The sequence below is a fragment of the Elgaria multicarinata genome, chromosome 3 (assembly GCF_023053635.1).
Source record: "Elgaria multicarinata webbii isolate HBS135686 ecotype San Diego chromosome 3, rElgMul1.1.pri, whole genome shotgun sequence".
Classification (NCBI taxonomy): domain Eukaryota; kingdom Metazoa; phylum Chordata; class Lepidosauria; order Squamata; family Anguidae; genus Elgaria; species Elgaria multicarinata.
The window spans coordinates 152,120,350-152,135,747 of NC_086173.1; the positions used below are offsets into that span (position 1 = coordinate 152,120,350).

Consider the following 15,398-nt stretch of genomic DNA (forward strand, 5'->3'; position numbering starts at 1 on the left):
TCTGGCAATCCTATTTTTAGTTTCTGGATCTCCTATGGAGCTGATCAAAGTTATATTTAAGGGTTGAAAAGTGAGGGGGAGAAAGGAGCGTCTTTCCTCTGTAGGAAAAGTTGGGACCACGTGACGCGTTCCGACGCTTAGCCGAACACGGGTGCGGGGACGTGAATGGCGCTCCAGCCCAGCGCGGGGCGGGTTAACGCGCAGATGTGGAGGGGCGTGGCTTGGGCTCAGCTGGGCGGGAAGGGGCGTGGCCGCCGGGCTGAGAGGCAGGTGAGCGCAGCCCGCAGGTGTGTACAGCTACGTCCAAGGCAGGGCTGGCGGCGATGATGATGATGATGTCAAAGCGGGCGGGGGAACGCAAGTGCCAAGCAACAGGTTCCAGATCAGAATCTCGCTTTTCAAACACTCGCATTTCGCCTTCCATCGCTGGGGAGCAGGTGGCGCCTGACTGATCGCAGCCCGCCTTTCCTCCCTCTCCCTCCTTACCATGGGGGGGAAAAAGAAAAAGGAAGATACCCCTGCCGAGGCTTCCTCCTCCGGCCCTTACGGTGAGTCACTGGAATGGTCTTTACGCATCGAGTTCCGCAGGTGTTTGAGACAAGGGAGGGGGCTGGAGGGGGGGTGTCTCCCGGCGCTCCAGAACTCGGGCATATATGTTGAGAGGGCTAGCAAGTGTCCTCTCTTCGCCCTTCCTGTTTTTCTTCTCTGGAGGAGTCGATGATTGGGGGAATTCTCCGATATGCGAACGGACAGACCTTGGGGCCACTTGGGGGCTTTGGGAGGTGGAACTTGAATCCGGTGTGTTTGGGGGACCTCCAGGGCGACACTCCAAGCCCTCTCCGCCCTTTCCCACCTCTGCAAGCTCGCGATTTTTACGAATCTGCTGGGGAGGGCTCAGGAAGGGGGTTGAAGAGGATGGGAAGTCCATCCCTTTTCGACTACCACACCCATCATCCCCGGCCAGCGTGGCCAGTGAGCCTGCTGGCTGGGGGCATAAGGGCATTGTAGTCCAACGCATCCGGAGGGCGTCAGGATGGAATGCTGAAGGGGAATTTTGGAGGGTTGTGTTGTGTTGGGGGGCGAATTCAGCTGGAACTTTCAAAGTACCTGAGGGGTGGGAGGAAGTCGGGGGACCTCTCTGGGTTCAGAGGTTTGAGCGCACAAATGTGCAAGTGATGTTTGTACTCCATTTTTTGCGGGGAGGGGAGTTAATGGAATAAGGAGGGTCACAGGTGGAGATAGGGATTTTATTATTATTATTATTATTATTATTATTATTATTATTATTATTATTTTATTTATGTATTTAATCTGGAAGACAGGGCTGTGGTCAGTATCCATTCATTTAGCTCCAGAGTCTGAGAGATGGGGCTGTATATATATTTGGGGAGGGGGGAGTTACAAGCAAGGAGTCTCCCCACTACTTTTCTTTTCTTTTCCAAATGATTAAAGGCACAATCATATGCATGTTTAGACAGGAAAAAAAGTCCTCCAACTCCTGGCTGGCTGGGGAATGCTGGGAGTTGGAGGACTTTTTTCTGTCTAAACATGCATAGGATTGTGCCCTAAATGTTTTATTTACATAAAACTGTCAATAGTAGAGTGACCATATGAAAAGGAGGATGGGGCTCCTGTATCTTTAACAGTTGTATTGAAAAGGGAATTTCAGGTGCCATTTGTATATATGGAGAATGTGGTGAAATTCCCTCTTCATCACAACAGTTAAAGCTGCAGGTGCCCTGCCCTCTTTTAAATCTTATTATTATTATTATTATTATTATTATTATTATTATTTATATAGCACCATCAATGTACATGGTGCTGTACTCTAGTATAGCTTCTGCAGCTTTAACTGTTGTGATGAAGAGGGAATTTCACCAGGTTCTCCATATATACAAATGACACCTGCTGAAATTCCCTTTTCTATGCAACTGTTAAAGATACAGGAGCCCCGTCCTCTTTTTCATATGGTCACCCTAGTCAATAGTATATTACAAAGTAACAAGACACACTCCCTACCCTGAGGAACTTATAATAAAAAAAATTAGACAGAAGTGCAAGAAGACAAGTAGTGGCAAACAGGCAATGGATACTGTGGGACTCGGGTCTTGCTTGTGGGTTTCCTGGGGTCAACTGGTTGGCCACTGTGTGAACAGAACACTGGACTAGATGGACCCTTGGTTCACTTGCATGTACTTACACTTTTTTCTGGTGGGGAAGGGGTGGAAAACCTGTGGTCTGACAACATCTGGAGGATCCCAACTCCCATCATCCCTGGTGGCTGGGGCTAATGGGAGATGGAGTCTGACAACATCTGGAGAAGCAGTACAGGAGACTCTGACCCTCCAGATGTTGTTGGGTCCAACTTCCATCAGCCCCAGCCAGCATCGCCAGTAGTTGGGGGTGATGGGAGATGTAGTCCCACAACATCTGGAGGGCCACAGATTTCCCACCCCTGTAGTAGGGGATGTGAACTAAGGTATTGTGCTACTGGCATACTTAGTTTGGTTTAGTTTCTAAAGGAAATAGGCAGAGGGAGAGCGGATATTTTCCACCTGACAACTCAAGGATTACTTACTGTGGAAATTAGTAGTAGTAGTGGGGAGGACAATAGCTCTAATAGAGCACCTGCTTTGTATGTGGAAGGTCTTGGACTGGGGGTGGCAACCTGGTGACCGCAAGATGTTTTCAACTGCAAGACCCATCACCCCTGACCATTGGCCATGCTGGCCAATGGTCTGATGGGCTCCAGGTTACCTATCCCTAGTCTTGCAGCTCAATTTCTATGATCTTTAATTAAATAACTGAGTAGCAAGGTGCTGGAAAAGGCCTCGGAGGGTGAGTAATGGGCTAGTTGAACCAGTGGTCTGACTCCTAAGAATGACGCCACTTCCTACGTTCCTAACTGAATAATAATTAACATTTATATAGTGCTTTGGATTAGAACATTCAAAGTACTTCCTGGACGGATTCTCTTTCAATCTTTGTGTCAATCTTTTAAGAGAGGATAGCTAGTACTGTACATGGGGAAGTGTCAAAGACCACCCTGTGGAGTTGAAAGTGAGAGGTGAGATAACCCCCAGATGTAGAGTTCAGTCTCCTAGCTGCTACTCAAAGCTCTTACAGCCAATAAGAGCTCTAAGGAGAGTATATAGAAAAAATGATGGACCACCTAAACTTAAGGAAATAAACGTCCCCTGTTTTGCCTGCATAGGGAAAGTACAAGCAAATACCGTTTCCCTACTGCCTGCTATTCACAGAAGAGACCAGGAAGTAATATGTGCTTCTATACTTAAAGTTCTGCAAAGAGAGCAGTAGGTGGAGGAGATAAACTATGTCTCCCTCCCTCTTGCAAATGTGGCAGGTACCAGATTATACTTCGGAAAACCTTATCTCAACACCAGTTCTTGCTAGCAAGGCGTAAACCCAAAATGTTCCAATGCTAGCAGCACTGAAACCGATGATGTTGGGCCTGTTCAGACAACACGCTAAGCCGTGGTTAAGCTGCTGACCCTTTTGCAGCAAATGGTTAATAAAAGTGTTTAAACCGTGGTTGTGTAGCCACCATGCTTAGGAATGGTTCATGTGACACATAATGCTTAGCTCAAAATGCTTAGCCACCGTGGCTTACGTGTTGTCTGAACGGGGTCGTTGTCTTACATTGCGTCAGAACCATTGATCCATCTAAGCCAGTATTTTCTACTCTGGGGGTGGATAGAAAGTAGATCTGCTGATAGATCACGATTAGATCAGCAAGGGTTTCTGACTCCCTTGCTTTTTTTTTTTAATATCAACAAAAAGGCTCTCCCCCACCTCCTTTCTAAATTAGGCCATTTGAATCTGTGATCTGAGGTAACTTTATGTACATAAGTACTTGTACATGTGGCTCATCTCAGTATCGGTCTAATAAAATAAGTGTTATCTTAAACCAAAAACAAACCTGAAAGAAAAATAGGTTTAAGGAAACTGGTAAGAAAAATATGTCAAATTCTGGTGTAACTATGCCTGTTAAAATAAAATCATGTGTTTGTAGAAAATATATTTAATCCTAAAACAAATATGTACACTTAAAATTTAAACAGAATGGTCCACATACAACAAACATCAAACATAAATCCCAAATGCATTTCGACCCTAAAGGTCTTCATCAGTGGGGAAAGAATTATATGCGGATTTTTAAAAAACTTATTATGGAAATTTTAAAACAACTTTTTTATGCCCCAGATACAGGGATTTCCAATAGGACCTGAAAAACAGAAAAAAAAAGAAAAAGAAATAATGATTGCCAAATGCCTATTAGTGGTCTCCATCTTTTTTTTTTTTGAGCCCAAGAATTTAATCTAATAATTATTTACCAAAAGTTGGCTCCTAGCTAATTTTAGACGCTGGACTTAATGGACTTTTGGACAACCCCCATTTGGAGACTCAGTGTGGTGTAGCAGTTAGAGTGTTGGACTGGGTCTCAGGAGATCCAGGTTCTAGTCCCCACTTAGCCATGAAGCTTACTGGGTGACTTTGGGCCAGTTGCTGACTCTCAGCTTCACCCACCTCACAGGGTTGTTGTGAGGATAAAATGGAGAGGGGAAGAGGATGACAACTATGTAAGCTGCTTTGAGTTCCTTAGAGGAAAAAAGGTGGGATATAAACGTAATAACAAATAATAAAATAAAAATCAATAATTACCTCAGTTGTGAAGCTCATCACTAACATTTCTCTTCATCCCACAACCAATATGCTTTATAAATGCTGCCACGTTCTACGTATCTTAGAACAAGAACAACAAAACCATTTGCCAACCCTGATTTCATAACAAATAAATCTGTGCATGTGCAGATTTGCATTTTAAACTCACTTAAATCATAACACCATCATAGCTGCAGGAATACAAGGGAGTTACTTCTGCTGCCCTAGTCACCTGCCTTTCAGTCATTAGGGGAGCTGTGGGGGCCCTGAACCTTGTCCCCAAGGTTCCAGCTCTAGTTGCACCACTGGGGTTCTTTGAAACTCAGAGCAGATTCACCACCCCACTGACATTGGAGCCACCAGCTTCCATTGCTCAGAGTTCTAGTTTTAAAAAAACCCACACAGAAGTAGGTTTCACATGCTTGATATCCACCCACACCTACATCTCTTCAGCCTGCCACGTGCTCCCCAAATAAGTAAGGTGATGTATCCTGTTCAGTCACACCTTCTGTGAATGAAAGAGTATGCAAACTTTCATATTATGCAAGAATCCTTGCCTGGCTGAATGTCAAGCTAATAGCCACGTGCCTGAAAAGCAAGGCTCCTTTGAGTACCTAACTGGTTAATAAGTTACTTTAAGGCATAATTGCTAAACGTTTAGCTCTTCAAATCAGTGGTGCAGTTGGGTAGCTCCATCACACCGGGGGTTAACACGCTCCCTACCTTCGCTTCTCCACCCGTGTTTTCGTTCCTCAGTTACTTCCTCTTTCAAAAAAGAGGAAGTACCCAACAAGCAGGAGGCCCATGGAGTCTGCCGTTCTAATGGCGCTGCTTCTCCTGCACACAGCAGGGGAGAGCAGCAATTCCGAGTATAAAAAAAATCGGACTTTGAGGGCTTTTTTGTCGCACAAGGAAGGCCAGAAGGGGCGGGAGGCAGACGATGTCATGTGAGGGACCTGAGCAAACTCCGTGAGGGCCCAGTAATGAGCGTGCAATAAAACACTCATCGGCTGGAGCTTTTAGGCTCTGAACTTAATGGTCTTACTGATGTGGAGGGGACTGTTTAGATGGTGTATTGCAACCTGCCCCAACCTGGTGCCCTCCAGATGTTTAGGGCGACAATTCCCAGCATTCTTGATCGTTGATCATGTGGGCTGGGTCTGATGAGAGTTAAAATAAAACACAACTGGAGGGCACCAGGTTGGGGAAGGCTGGAGTATTGCTTTGAAATGCAGTGTAACAACCCCTACTATGTTTGCGGGGGGGCGGCGGGGGGCTCCTGCTCATTTTGCTGAGCAGAGCCCTGGGCTTCTGCCCTGAAGTCCTACCCTGATGGCACTATTGCTACAAATCCTGGCCGTATAGTTACTGGCTGTGATACGTACACAAGAGAGCTTCTCTGCTTAAAGGGGTAACTTGTATTAATGCCTTGCTGATTTTGGATTCCACAAATTATTCTGTTGTTTCCTATTTATTATTATTATTATTATATACAGCCCCATGGCTGAAGCTCTCTGGGTGGTTTGCAAAAGATTCCTATGCATAGGTGGTATAGAAATTTCTATTTTTAAAAATTATCATAGTTGTTGTTGGCGGCGGCTTGTATTGGGCAACAGCACAAATAGTTCAATATTTGGACCACCCTAATTGTACTAAGAAAAGGTAGGCACCATCTCTTCGAAGGTCTTTTGCAATGATTTGGAATGAGAAACCAAGAGAGGTGTGTGTGAGAATGAAAGACATTGGCTCATGTTGCATGCAGAGGAAGAGCTTCGCAAGAGAGGAAGCAACCGGAAAGAATAACTTATTTAGCTTCACAACTTTTTAGTAGGGGTTTTGTGGTCAGAGTTCAGGAAAATGGCCAAGAGTCAGGCAAGGAGTAAAGTGTGGTTCGGAATGTTTGCATTCATCCCTGGGTTTTCCCTCTCACCAAATCTAGATTTGTAAGCTCTGCAGGGCAGAGACCTGTCTCTAGCATCTGTTTCTCCATAAAGCCTGGAATATCCTGAAAGCGCTGTATGGATAATAGATAATCAGAGATAGATAATTAGGTGCTCTCCTGATGTTTTGGACTACAACTCCCACAGTCCCTTACCGTTGGTCATGTTTGGGTGGCTGATGGGACTTGCAGTCCAAAATTCTGGAGGGCACCAAGTTCTCTACCTCGATAGATAGGGAGGCACACTGAACTCACCATGTGCCAATCTCAAGGCCAAGAACATGTACTTTACATGTAAAGGTCCCAGGTTCAAGTCCCACCATCTGCACTGAGAAATATCCTTGGTCTCAGGTGTTAGGAAGGCCTGTCTTTGAGACTCAGGTGAGGCACTCTTAATTAGATGAGACAGTCCTGGGGTAGATGAACTGTTGCCCTGACAAGTGTTACGGCAGTTTTATATGTTCAACCGTAGACATCAAAAGCAGGCCTGTGTAGGAGCCAAGAAAGAGGAAATTCATCATGAATTCATGATAAAAAAGGACAGATCTGCATAAATCTTTCATGTGATAATTTGTGTGTATAAGTATAAATTTAGAAGTAATTACAGTAATTTAAATGGAATTACAAGATATCTCTCCATTGTGGGGAAGGGTGTGACAGGTGACCTGTGTGCCTATGCAGTTTGCTGTTCAGGGATTCACTGTTGATGGAGCCCTTTAGCTCTTTCTTCTGATGGCTCTTTAGCTTTAAACCAGATTAAGCAGCCCTTCAAATCCTGGATAGTCAACTGTAAATAAAACATATGGCCATGTACCTGCATGGGTCCACCTCTGTTTGAAATAGGCTCTCGCTTAGGAAAAGTGCTGCTGTGATACATTTATTAGCCTTTAAGGCAGCCTTTACCATTCTGGTGCTTTGCAGATGTGTTGGACTGTATGCCCCATAATTCCCGGCCAGCAGGGCTAGTGCTGTCTGGGAATTATGGGAGTTGCAATCCAAATACATCTAAAAGTCACCAAATTGCTGCTTTAAAGGCTCTTTAGAGTTTTCATAACATCCTCCTAATCCAGGCGGTTCAGGACTGACATAATTTACTAAACGCCCCTAATATTTTTATTTTGTTTATTATTATATTTATAACCCACTATTTTCCCTCTTGCAAGGAACCCAAGGTGACGTTTACATAACCCTCCTCCTCTCCATTTTATCTTCACAACAACCCTGTGAGGTAGATTAGGCTGAGAGTCAGCAACTGGCCTAAAGTCACCCGGTGAGCTTCGTGGCCAAGTGGGGACTAGAACCCAGATCCCCTGAGTCCCAGTCCAACACTCTAACCACTATACCCCACAATAGCCAACGTTTCTCTTAATATCCAAACAAGGGTAGGTGTTTTCATTTGGCAAGCGTTGGGGATATATGTTCCTTTTAATGATCCTCATTGACTGCCCTCTCCCTTTGTGGGCAAAATGGTCTTATATCCTTTTGTTGAGGTGATGGAAGCGGTGGGGAACCGTTCCAGGCAACAAGCTGGCATGTTTGGCCAGAAGGGTGTAGCCCAACAAAGAGGAGGAGGAGAAGGCGGATATTTACTTACCTCTGTCTAGATTGTGAATAAGGAAATGCCAAAAAAACTCACCACACAAACCACCCCACTTTCATTGGGAGTCTATTAAGCACTCAAGTTTATAATCAGGATAGTTTGCTTCTGTAGCCAGCAGGAAGCAAAACTCTTTAAATGAAAGGAGGAAAGAACAGTGCCAGGGTCAGGTTAGGAGGGCAATGGGGCAACAGGCCCCCTCTCTCAGTGGGACTTCCTTTTCACTGCTGTTGTCCTGTTCATGATGGCTATCTCATTTTGAGAGCCAGTGTGGCGTAGTGGCTAAGATGCTGGACTGGGAGTTGAGAGACCCGGGTTCTAGTCCCTACTCAGCCATGGAAACCCACTGGGTGACTTTGGGCCAGTCACAGACTCTCAGCCCAACCTACCTCACAGGGTTGTTGTTGTGAGGATAAAAAATGGAGAAGGGGAGGATTATGTACGCCGCCTTGGGTTCCTTGGAGGAAAAAAGGCGGGATATAAATGTAATAAATAAAATAAAAATAAGTTGTCGCCAGCTGCTATCGTTCCTCCTCCTCGTTGCTACTGCTCGCTCACTCAGCAGGCAGCGCATGTAGGCTGTGGCCTCTGCTGCTCTTCTTTCTCTGCTACTTGCTGCTGGGGTCAGGGGTAGGCTTGGTCGAGTACCTGTTGAGGGCCCCACATCCCAGCAGGGGCCCACTGACAAGAGCCCCCGGGAGTTGCTGCTTTTCACCGTTGCCATGTTCCTTGTTCTGGCCCAAACTCTGGTGGTGGTGAAAAGGAGGAGCAGCCGATGCCACGGCCTCCTGGCTCTCTGCCTGACAAGCAAGCAAGCGGTGGCAATGATGTGAAGGAGGGTAAGGGCCAAGAGCAGCTGGTGGCAATGGAGGCGGGGATAGGGTGGCCACAGGAAAAGGAGGACCGGGCTCCTGTATCTTTAGCAGTTATATAGAAAAGGTAACTTCAGCAGGTGTCATTGTATGCGTCCAGCACCTGGTGAAATTCTCTCTTCATCGCAACAGTTAAAGCTGTAGGAGCCCTGCTCGCTCTAGTCTTGCTGTTTACTGTTTTACTCTGTACAGCACCATGTACATTGATGGTGCTATATAAATAAATAAATAATAATAATAATAATAATAATAATAATAATAATAATAGTATAGCTCCTGCAGCTTTTACAGTTGTGATGAAGAGGGAATTTCACTGGGTGCTCCATGCATAGAAATGACACCTGCTGAAATTCCCTTTTCTACACAACTGTTAAAGATGCAGGAGCCCTCTCCTCCTTTTCATAGGGTCACCCTAGGCAGGGAGACAGACTCACTAAAGGAAGAGTCCTATTGAATTTGTTTTGGGTTGTTTTCTGGCTTTTGGGCAGTTTCAGAATGCCTTTCCTAAGGGTTAGTTCCTGCGGCCTGTCTTGACGAGGGGTTTGCCCGGGGTGGGTTCAGAGTGGCGGCAGATATGACACTATATGATGCTGACACCATCCTGAAGCCATCAAGGGACAAACCTCCTAAACGCCACTCCAAAAAAGTTGGGCACTTACCCGATGTGCCACAGCCGATGGTGACTGCTGATTGGTCACCATCTGCTGGAAGAGGGCAGGTTCGGACGCTGCATGTCCCTTTCTTCCTACCCCCCTCTGGCTGCCCCGTTCCTCACATCGATAGATAAAAAATTTAAAAAATGGTGGGGGGAAGAAAGGAATGGGACAGGCAGAAGGGGAGGAAGAGAGAGACCCTCTCTCTGAACTCCCTCTCGCTGCACCCACCCACATTTTTAAAAATTTCTTATCTATGGATGTGATCCTTCGAAGGATCGCATCTTATAGGTAAAAAAGTGGGGGAGAGGAACTGGGCAGCGAGAGGGGGAGGGAGACAGGGAAGCGAACCGGCTCTCCTCCCTCTGCCCTCCTTCTCGCTGCCCCGTTCCTTCCACGCCCTCCTTTTTTTTAATCTGTAGATGCGATCTTTGGCATCTATAGATAAAAAAAATGGGGGGGAGGAACAGGTCAGGGAGAGGGAGGTCAGAGGGAGGAGAACTGGTTCGCTTCCCTGTATTCCCCCCCCCCGTTCCTCCCCCCTTCCTGGTGCTCAGCAGTTGCAACTCCGCACTTGCGCACCTTCTGGTGCAGATGCCAGGAAGGGAGCCCCACGCCTCCCGGGCACCAAGGCACTGCAGACAAGACGGGAACCTGGTATTTTTGTTTTGCTTTGGCCACACCCCTTGTACCCTTGACCCCACTCACCACAGCCATGTGGCCCCTGAGGGCTTCTTCAAAATTGAATTTGGCTGAAAGAGGTTCTGCACTTACGCTAAAAACAGACCCATCCTCCCCAGTCATTTGCTGGTGTTCTCCTTGCTCTGTTAGCATTCTGAGGGCGAGCCCAGTACATTCTGTGTTCAGAAAAGAGAAAGGTGGGTGGGTTGGCGAACGAAAGGGAGTGGGGGGGAGTTTGGTTTATCCCTTTTAATCCAGGAACATAAAAGGTGGGGCCGGAATTCCATTAGTGTGACTGGCCTTTGGCTCTTCTCCCTATGTCTTAAAGATGCCAACAAAGTGAATCAGGGCCATAAAACACTTGCAGCATCCCTCAAGGCTCATTTGGGCAGGATCTACACTACTGCTTTAAAATGGTTTATAACAGTAGTGACAACTGTTGGGGCCCAGGACATCCTCCATATACAGTTTTCAAAAGGTTTTCAAAGTGTCATATCCTGATTGGTGTAGATCTGGCCCTGGTTAAAACTCTTTAGGGCAGAGCTTTCCAAACTGTGTCGTGACAAGTTAGTGTGTCAGCTGCAGTGTGTAGGTGTGTCACGCGAACGTAACGAGAAACTTCTGAGTCTATGTGAAATAAGCAATACCAACTTGCATGCATTTTTATGCAGCAAAGGTGCCCATTAGTATGGTGCACTAGTATATTCCCCTTCTGTCATATCCATGTATGCACACCACAGTTGAGGGATCATACAGGTACTGCGCATGCACAGTATGCATAATCGGGTTGAAACAGCTGATTCCGCGTCACTTCCGGTGACGCGGCTGCACCTGAAGTGACACATTCGAGAAATTCCATGGGTCCAGTTTTTGATAGAACACTGTCTCAACCGCCACTCGATCGCAGCTCGTCAAAATTGGTTCAATATGAAAAGTCTTGGAAATGTATGTTATTATCTTGCAAATCATATATTTTAAAAAATATAAATGAAAGGTTTTCATGAGATATGTTGTGTCCCCATACATTTCGTTATTACAATTTATGTATGTGTCCGTATCTCTTATAAGGCGGTAGTTTAACTTTTGGTTTGCTAGTAAAACTGAATTACTGTGTCGCGAAATGATGCATGTCTAAAAAGTGTGTCACCAACATGAAAAGTTTGGAAAGCTCTGCTTTAGGGCTTACTGAGAGTTTTAGGGGACTTTGGGCAAAATGTCCTTTAGACCCTCTCCACCCACGGGCCCTGCCAGGCTTACCTGGCGACAGGTATTAGCACTCCAAAGAACATTTATTTATCATTTTATTTATTTATTACGTTTTTATACCGCCCAATAGCTGAAGCTCTCTGGGCGATTCACAAAAATTAAAACCATGAAGAGCATAAAAACAACCAACAAATTTAAAACACAAATACAAAATACAATATCAAAAGCACAACCAGAATAAAACCACACAGCAAAAATTAATATAGGTTAAAATATGAGATTAAAAACAGCAAAGTTTAAATTTAAGTTTTTTGTTTGTTTGTTGTATGGGTGGGCAGCTGCGTCTAGCCGGCATTTTAACTGTTTGCAATGCTGCAGAGCAGTGCTGTGAGGAATTGTAAAATTTAGGGGCATTCTGGGAAATTTAAATGGCAATTCGATCCAGCTGCTCAGAGCAGTAGGCTGGATTGTTTTTTGAAGTGGGAGGGGGGAGGCATTAACAATGGGTCCCACTGGGGCCTTGGCGGCTGCCCAAGCTTGCCAGGTTCTGATATCAGCCCTGAAACAGCTGCGTTCTACAGAGAAGTGAGTTAGGAAAAGTGCAGAAGCAATAGTAGTGAAATATCTTTAATGGGATGAACATGAACTGAAATTATAAGCATACATCTGAGGTTGCTCAAACGCTTCCTCAGGCTGGCCTCCCCCCAGCATTTCACAGATGAAAACAGAGACATGTTCGTGATGCACCCGGGCACCAGGGACACACTGCCCAGTGCTGACCCAGTGCCATTATGTATTGCTATCGGCCTTATTCCACTGCTGTATCTGTTAACTCTGCAACAGTCTGTTTTCCAGATTTAAAAGCCAAAACAATGTGTGTACTCTCAGAAGATATGCCGGAAAAGCAATTAATAGTCCATTGGTTTGTACGTGAACTCTTCCAACTATACTTCAGCAGTTATGTGTGAAATGGGAGGCTGCACAGCCCTTTAGTCAGTGGGTCACTTGCAAAGTACAGAAGTCAAAGGTGCTTTAGAAAGCAGAGATTGGCCCCGTTGAGACAGCGCGCTAAGCCATGATGGTTAAGCCTTTTGAGCTAACCATGATGGCTTAGCGTGTTGTGTGAACGGTGTTTTTCCTAACCGTGGTGGTTACATGTCCTGCTGTGGAAAATGCCACAGGGACAGAGCGAGTGAAGGGATTTTCCAAAGCAGCATCCCACCCTCTGGGTGGAAGGAACCTTCAGAGCCAGGCATTTGGGCTGAGATATCTCTTCGTAGAGATGGCTGGCTGCTTTTTATGGTTGGTGTGGCTCTTAAGAAGGCAACATTGGCAGCAGCAGTGGAGAAGGGGGCACAGGAGGTGAGAGGCATGGCAGGGGAGAAATGCAGCATTGGGTGCGGTGCGGTTATGCATGTGTGAGGAAGGCTGGTCCTGCAACAAGGAATCCTACATAGTAGGATTAGAACAACCTTTCCCAACCTGCAATAAAGGTTTACAGCGCTCCCTCAGATTACGGGATTTTCCTTTCAAACTTCTTATGGTTGGGAAACTTTTCCGCCAAAAATTTGTTTGCCAAAGAAGCCATGTTTGGAAAGGGTTTAGGGGGCATGTTGTTTGTGGGGCACCTCCAAATGCTGTTGGACTGCAGTTCCCACCATCCCTAACCATTGACCATTTTGCCTGTGGCTTATGGAAGTTCGAGTCAAAAAAGCACCCTCATTATCAGGACATTGACAACCTGGAACATGACCAACATGGAGAAGAAATGACTATAAGGGAGCCATGATTGTGGTCTTTAAAATACCTGAAAGGCTGTTATGGAGTCCTGTTCTCTCTTATTCTAGGTGGCAGGAAGGCCAGAACCAATGGGTAGATATTGCAGGGAAGAAGATTTTGGCTAAATGTTAGGAGAAACGTCCTGAAGATAGGAGTTCTTGTATGGTGGTACAGATGGGTTACCTTGGCAGGTGGACTTTCCTTTGTGAAAGTTATTTGAAGTGAGTTTGGGTAGCTGTCCTGCACTGAGCAAGGGATTGGGCTGGAAGGAGTGAACTGATTTTGGGCTTTTGGGGTGTACTTTGTTTTTTTTACTACTACCCCAGATCCACCAACAGGAGCCTGGTGCAAAGAACGTAAGAATGCTGAGCCCCTATAATATATATAATTATAATATGTGTGTGTGTGTGTATTTTTGTGTGTGTACTATTATGATTATTTATAAATCAATTTATATACTTATAGGTAAAATCTCTTATTTTACAAAATAAAAAATAAATACATCATCATTTATTTATTTATTTATTTATGTATTACATTTCTATACCACCCAATAGCCGGAGCTCTCTGGGCGGTTCACAAAAATTGTGAACAAAAATATCATGAGTATTCTCATGATATATGTATACAGCCAGTATGTTGCTTCTCTTGTTAGAGAATTGGGTGTTTGGAAAGATTTCCAAGCTACTGCTCCCTAGTTACCTAGGGAGGTTGTGGGCTCTCCCACACTAGAGGCCTTCAAGAGGCAGCTGGACAGCCATATGCTTTAGGGTGGATTCCTGCATTGAGCAGGGGGTTGGACTCAATGGCCTTATAGACCCCTTCTAACTCTACTATTCTATGATTCTATGAAATCATCTTCCGCCCACCTCTAAGCAATGACCGCCAAGGTCCCTGCATGAATTTACATGGATGTTCTCTAGAGCAGCCTTTCTCAACATAAAACCATGAGAATATATAAATATTATATATTTATTTATAAATATATAAATATTCTAAATAAATAAAATAAATAAATAATATAAGAGCCCTGCTGGATCGAACCAAGGGTCCATCTGGTCCAGCACTCTGTTCACCCAGTGGCCAACCAGCTATCCATGGGAAGCCCACGAGCAGGACATGAGTGCAACCGCACCCTCCTGCCCACGTTTCCCAGCAAGTGGTGGGCCTGGGCGTACTGCCAGTGATACTGAAGGTAGCATATAACAAACAGGACTAGTAGCCATTGAGAGCTTTCTCCAGCATGAATTTGTCCAATCCCTGTTTAAAGCCATCCAAATGGGTGGCCGTTGCCACATCTTGTGTTGGTGAATTCTATGGTTGAACCTCCTCTCTCTCTCCCTTTTCCTCCATGCCCTGCGAGCTGCTGGGTGGGTGGGTGGGTGGGTGAAATTGCTCCTTGCAACTGATTCCTTGCAGTCAGCTTTGGAAAAGAGGCTGAGGCCGGGCCGGGCAAAGCTGGTAATAGGCTCGGGCCAGATAGGAAATGTTGGCCCCATTTCAAACTGCTCATTAAGTATTTTTAAATCAGTTCTAAATACATATGAGCTAGAACGATTTATAAAAAAGGTAATGGCAAGCACTTTTATTCAAGATGTATATAAGACATCACTTCTTCACATTCAGAAATGCTTTACATGCTTTTCTTTGGGCAAATTCATCATCAACAGAAAAATCAAGCAACTTTGCCCAGGGGGACTCGGAGTAGCCCCACTCAGAATCATAGGCCCATGCCAACAGGCCCCACTGGGCCCCCCTCTGCCCAGCCCTGGGCTGAGGGCTGTAGGTTACCCATCCCCAGATTTGGTTGGGTCTGCTGCAAGCACACAGATCATTTCTGTTCCCCAATATGGGTTGTGTTTTACTATCCAGCCTGAAGAAGCATTCTGTTGACCGCAAAAGTTGCTCACTGCTTTCTAATATTTTCTCTTGGTCCCGATGAAGATACTATGAGCTGTTGCTGCTTTTGTCCCTCCCCCTCTCAATTT

At 45.4% G+C, this 15,398-nt stretch overlaps 1 protein-coding gene across 1 annotated transcript in view; it reads left to right on the forward strand.

Moving 5' to 3' along the window:
• Window positions 1-263: 263 nt before the first annotated feature.
• Window positions 264-15,398, forward strand: part of SLC44A4 (solute carrier family 44 member 4) — a 56,675-nt gene continuing 41,540 nt past the window's right edge. Inside the window, exon 1 of the mRNA XM_063122382.1 lies at window positions 264-548. Coding sequence (XP_062978452.1) covers window positions 488-548 — 61 coding nt within the window. The 5' untranslated portion in view covers window positions 264-487. The remainder of the gene's footprint in view (window positions 549-15,398) is intronic.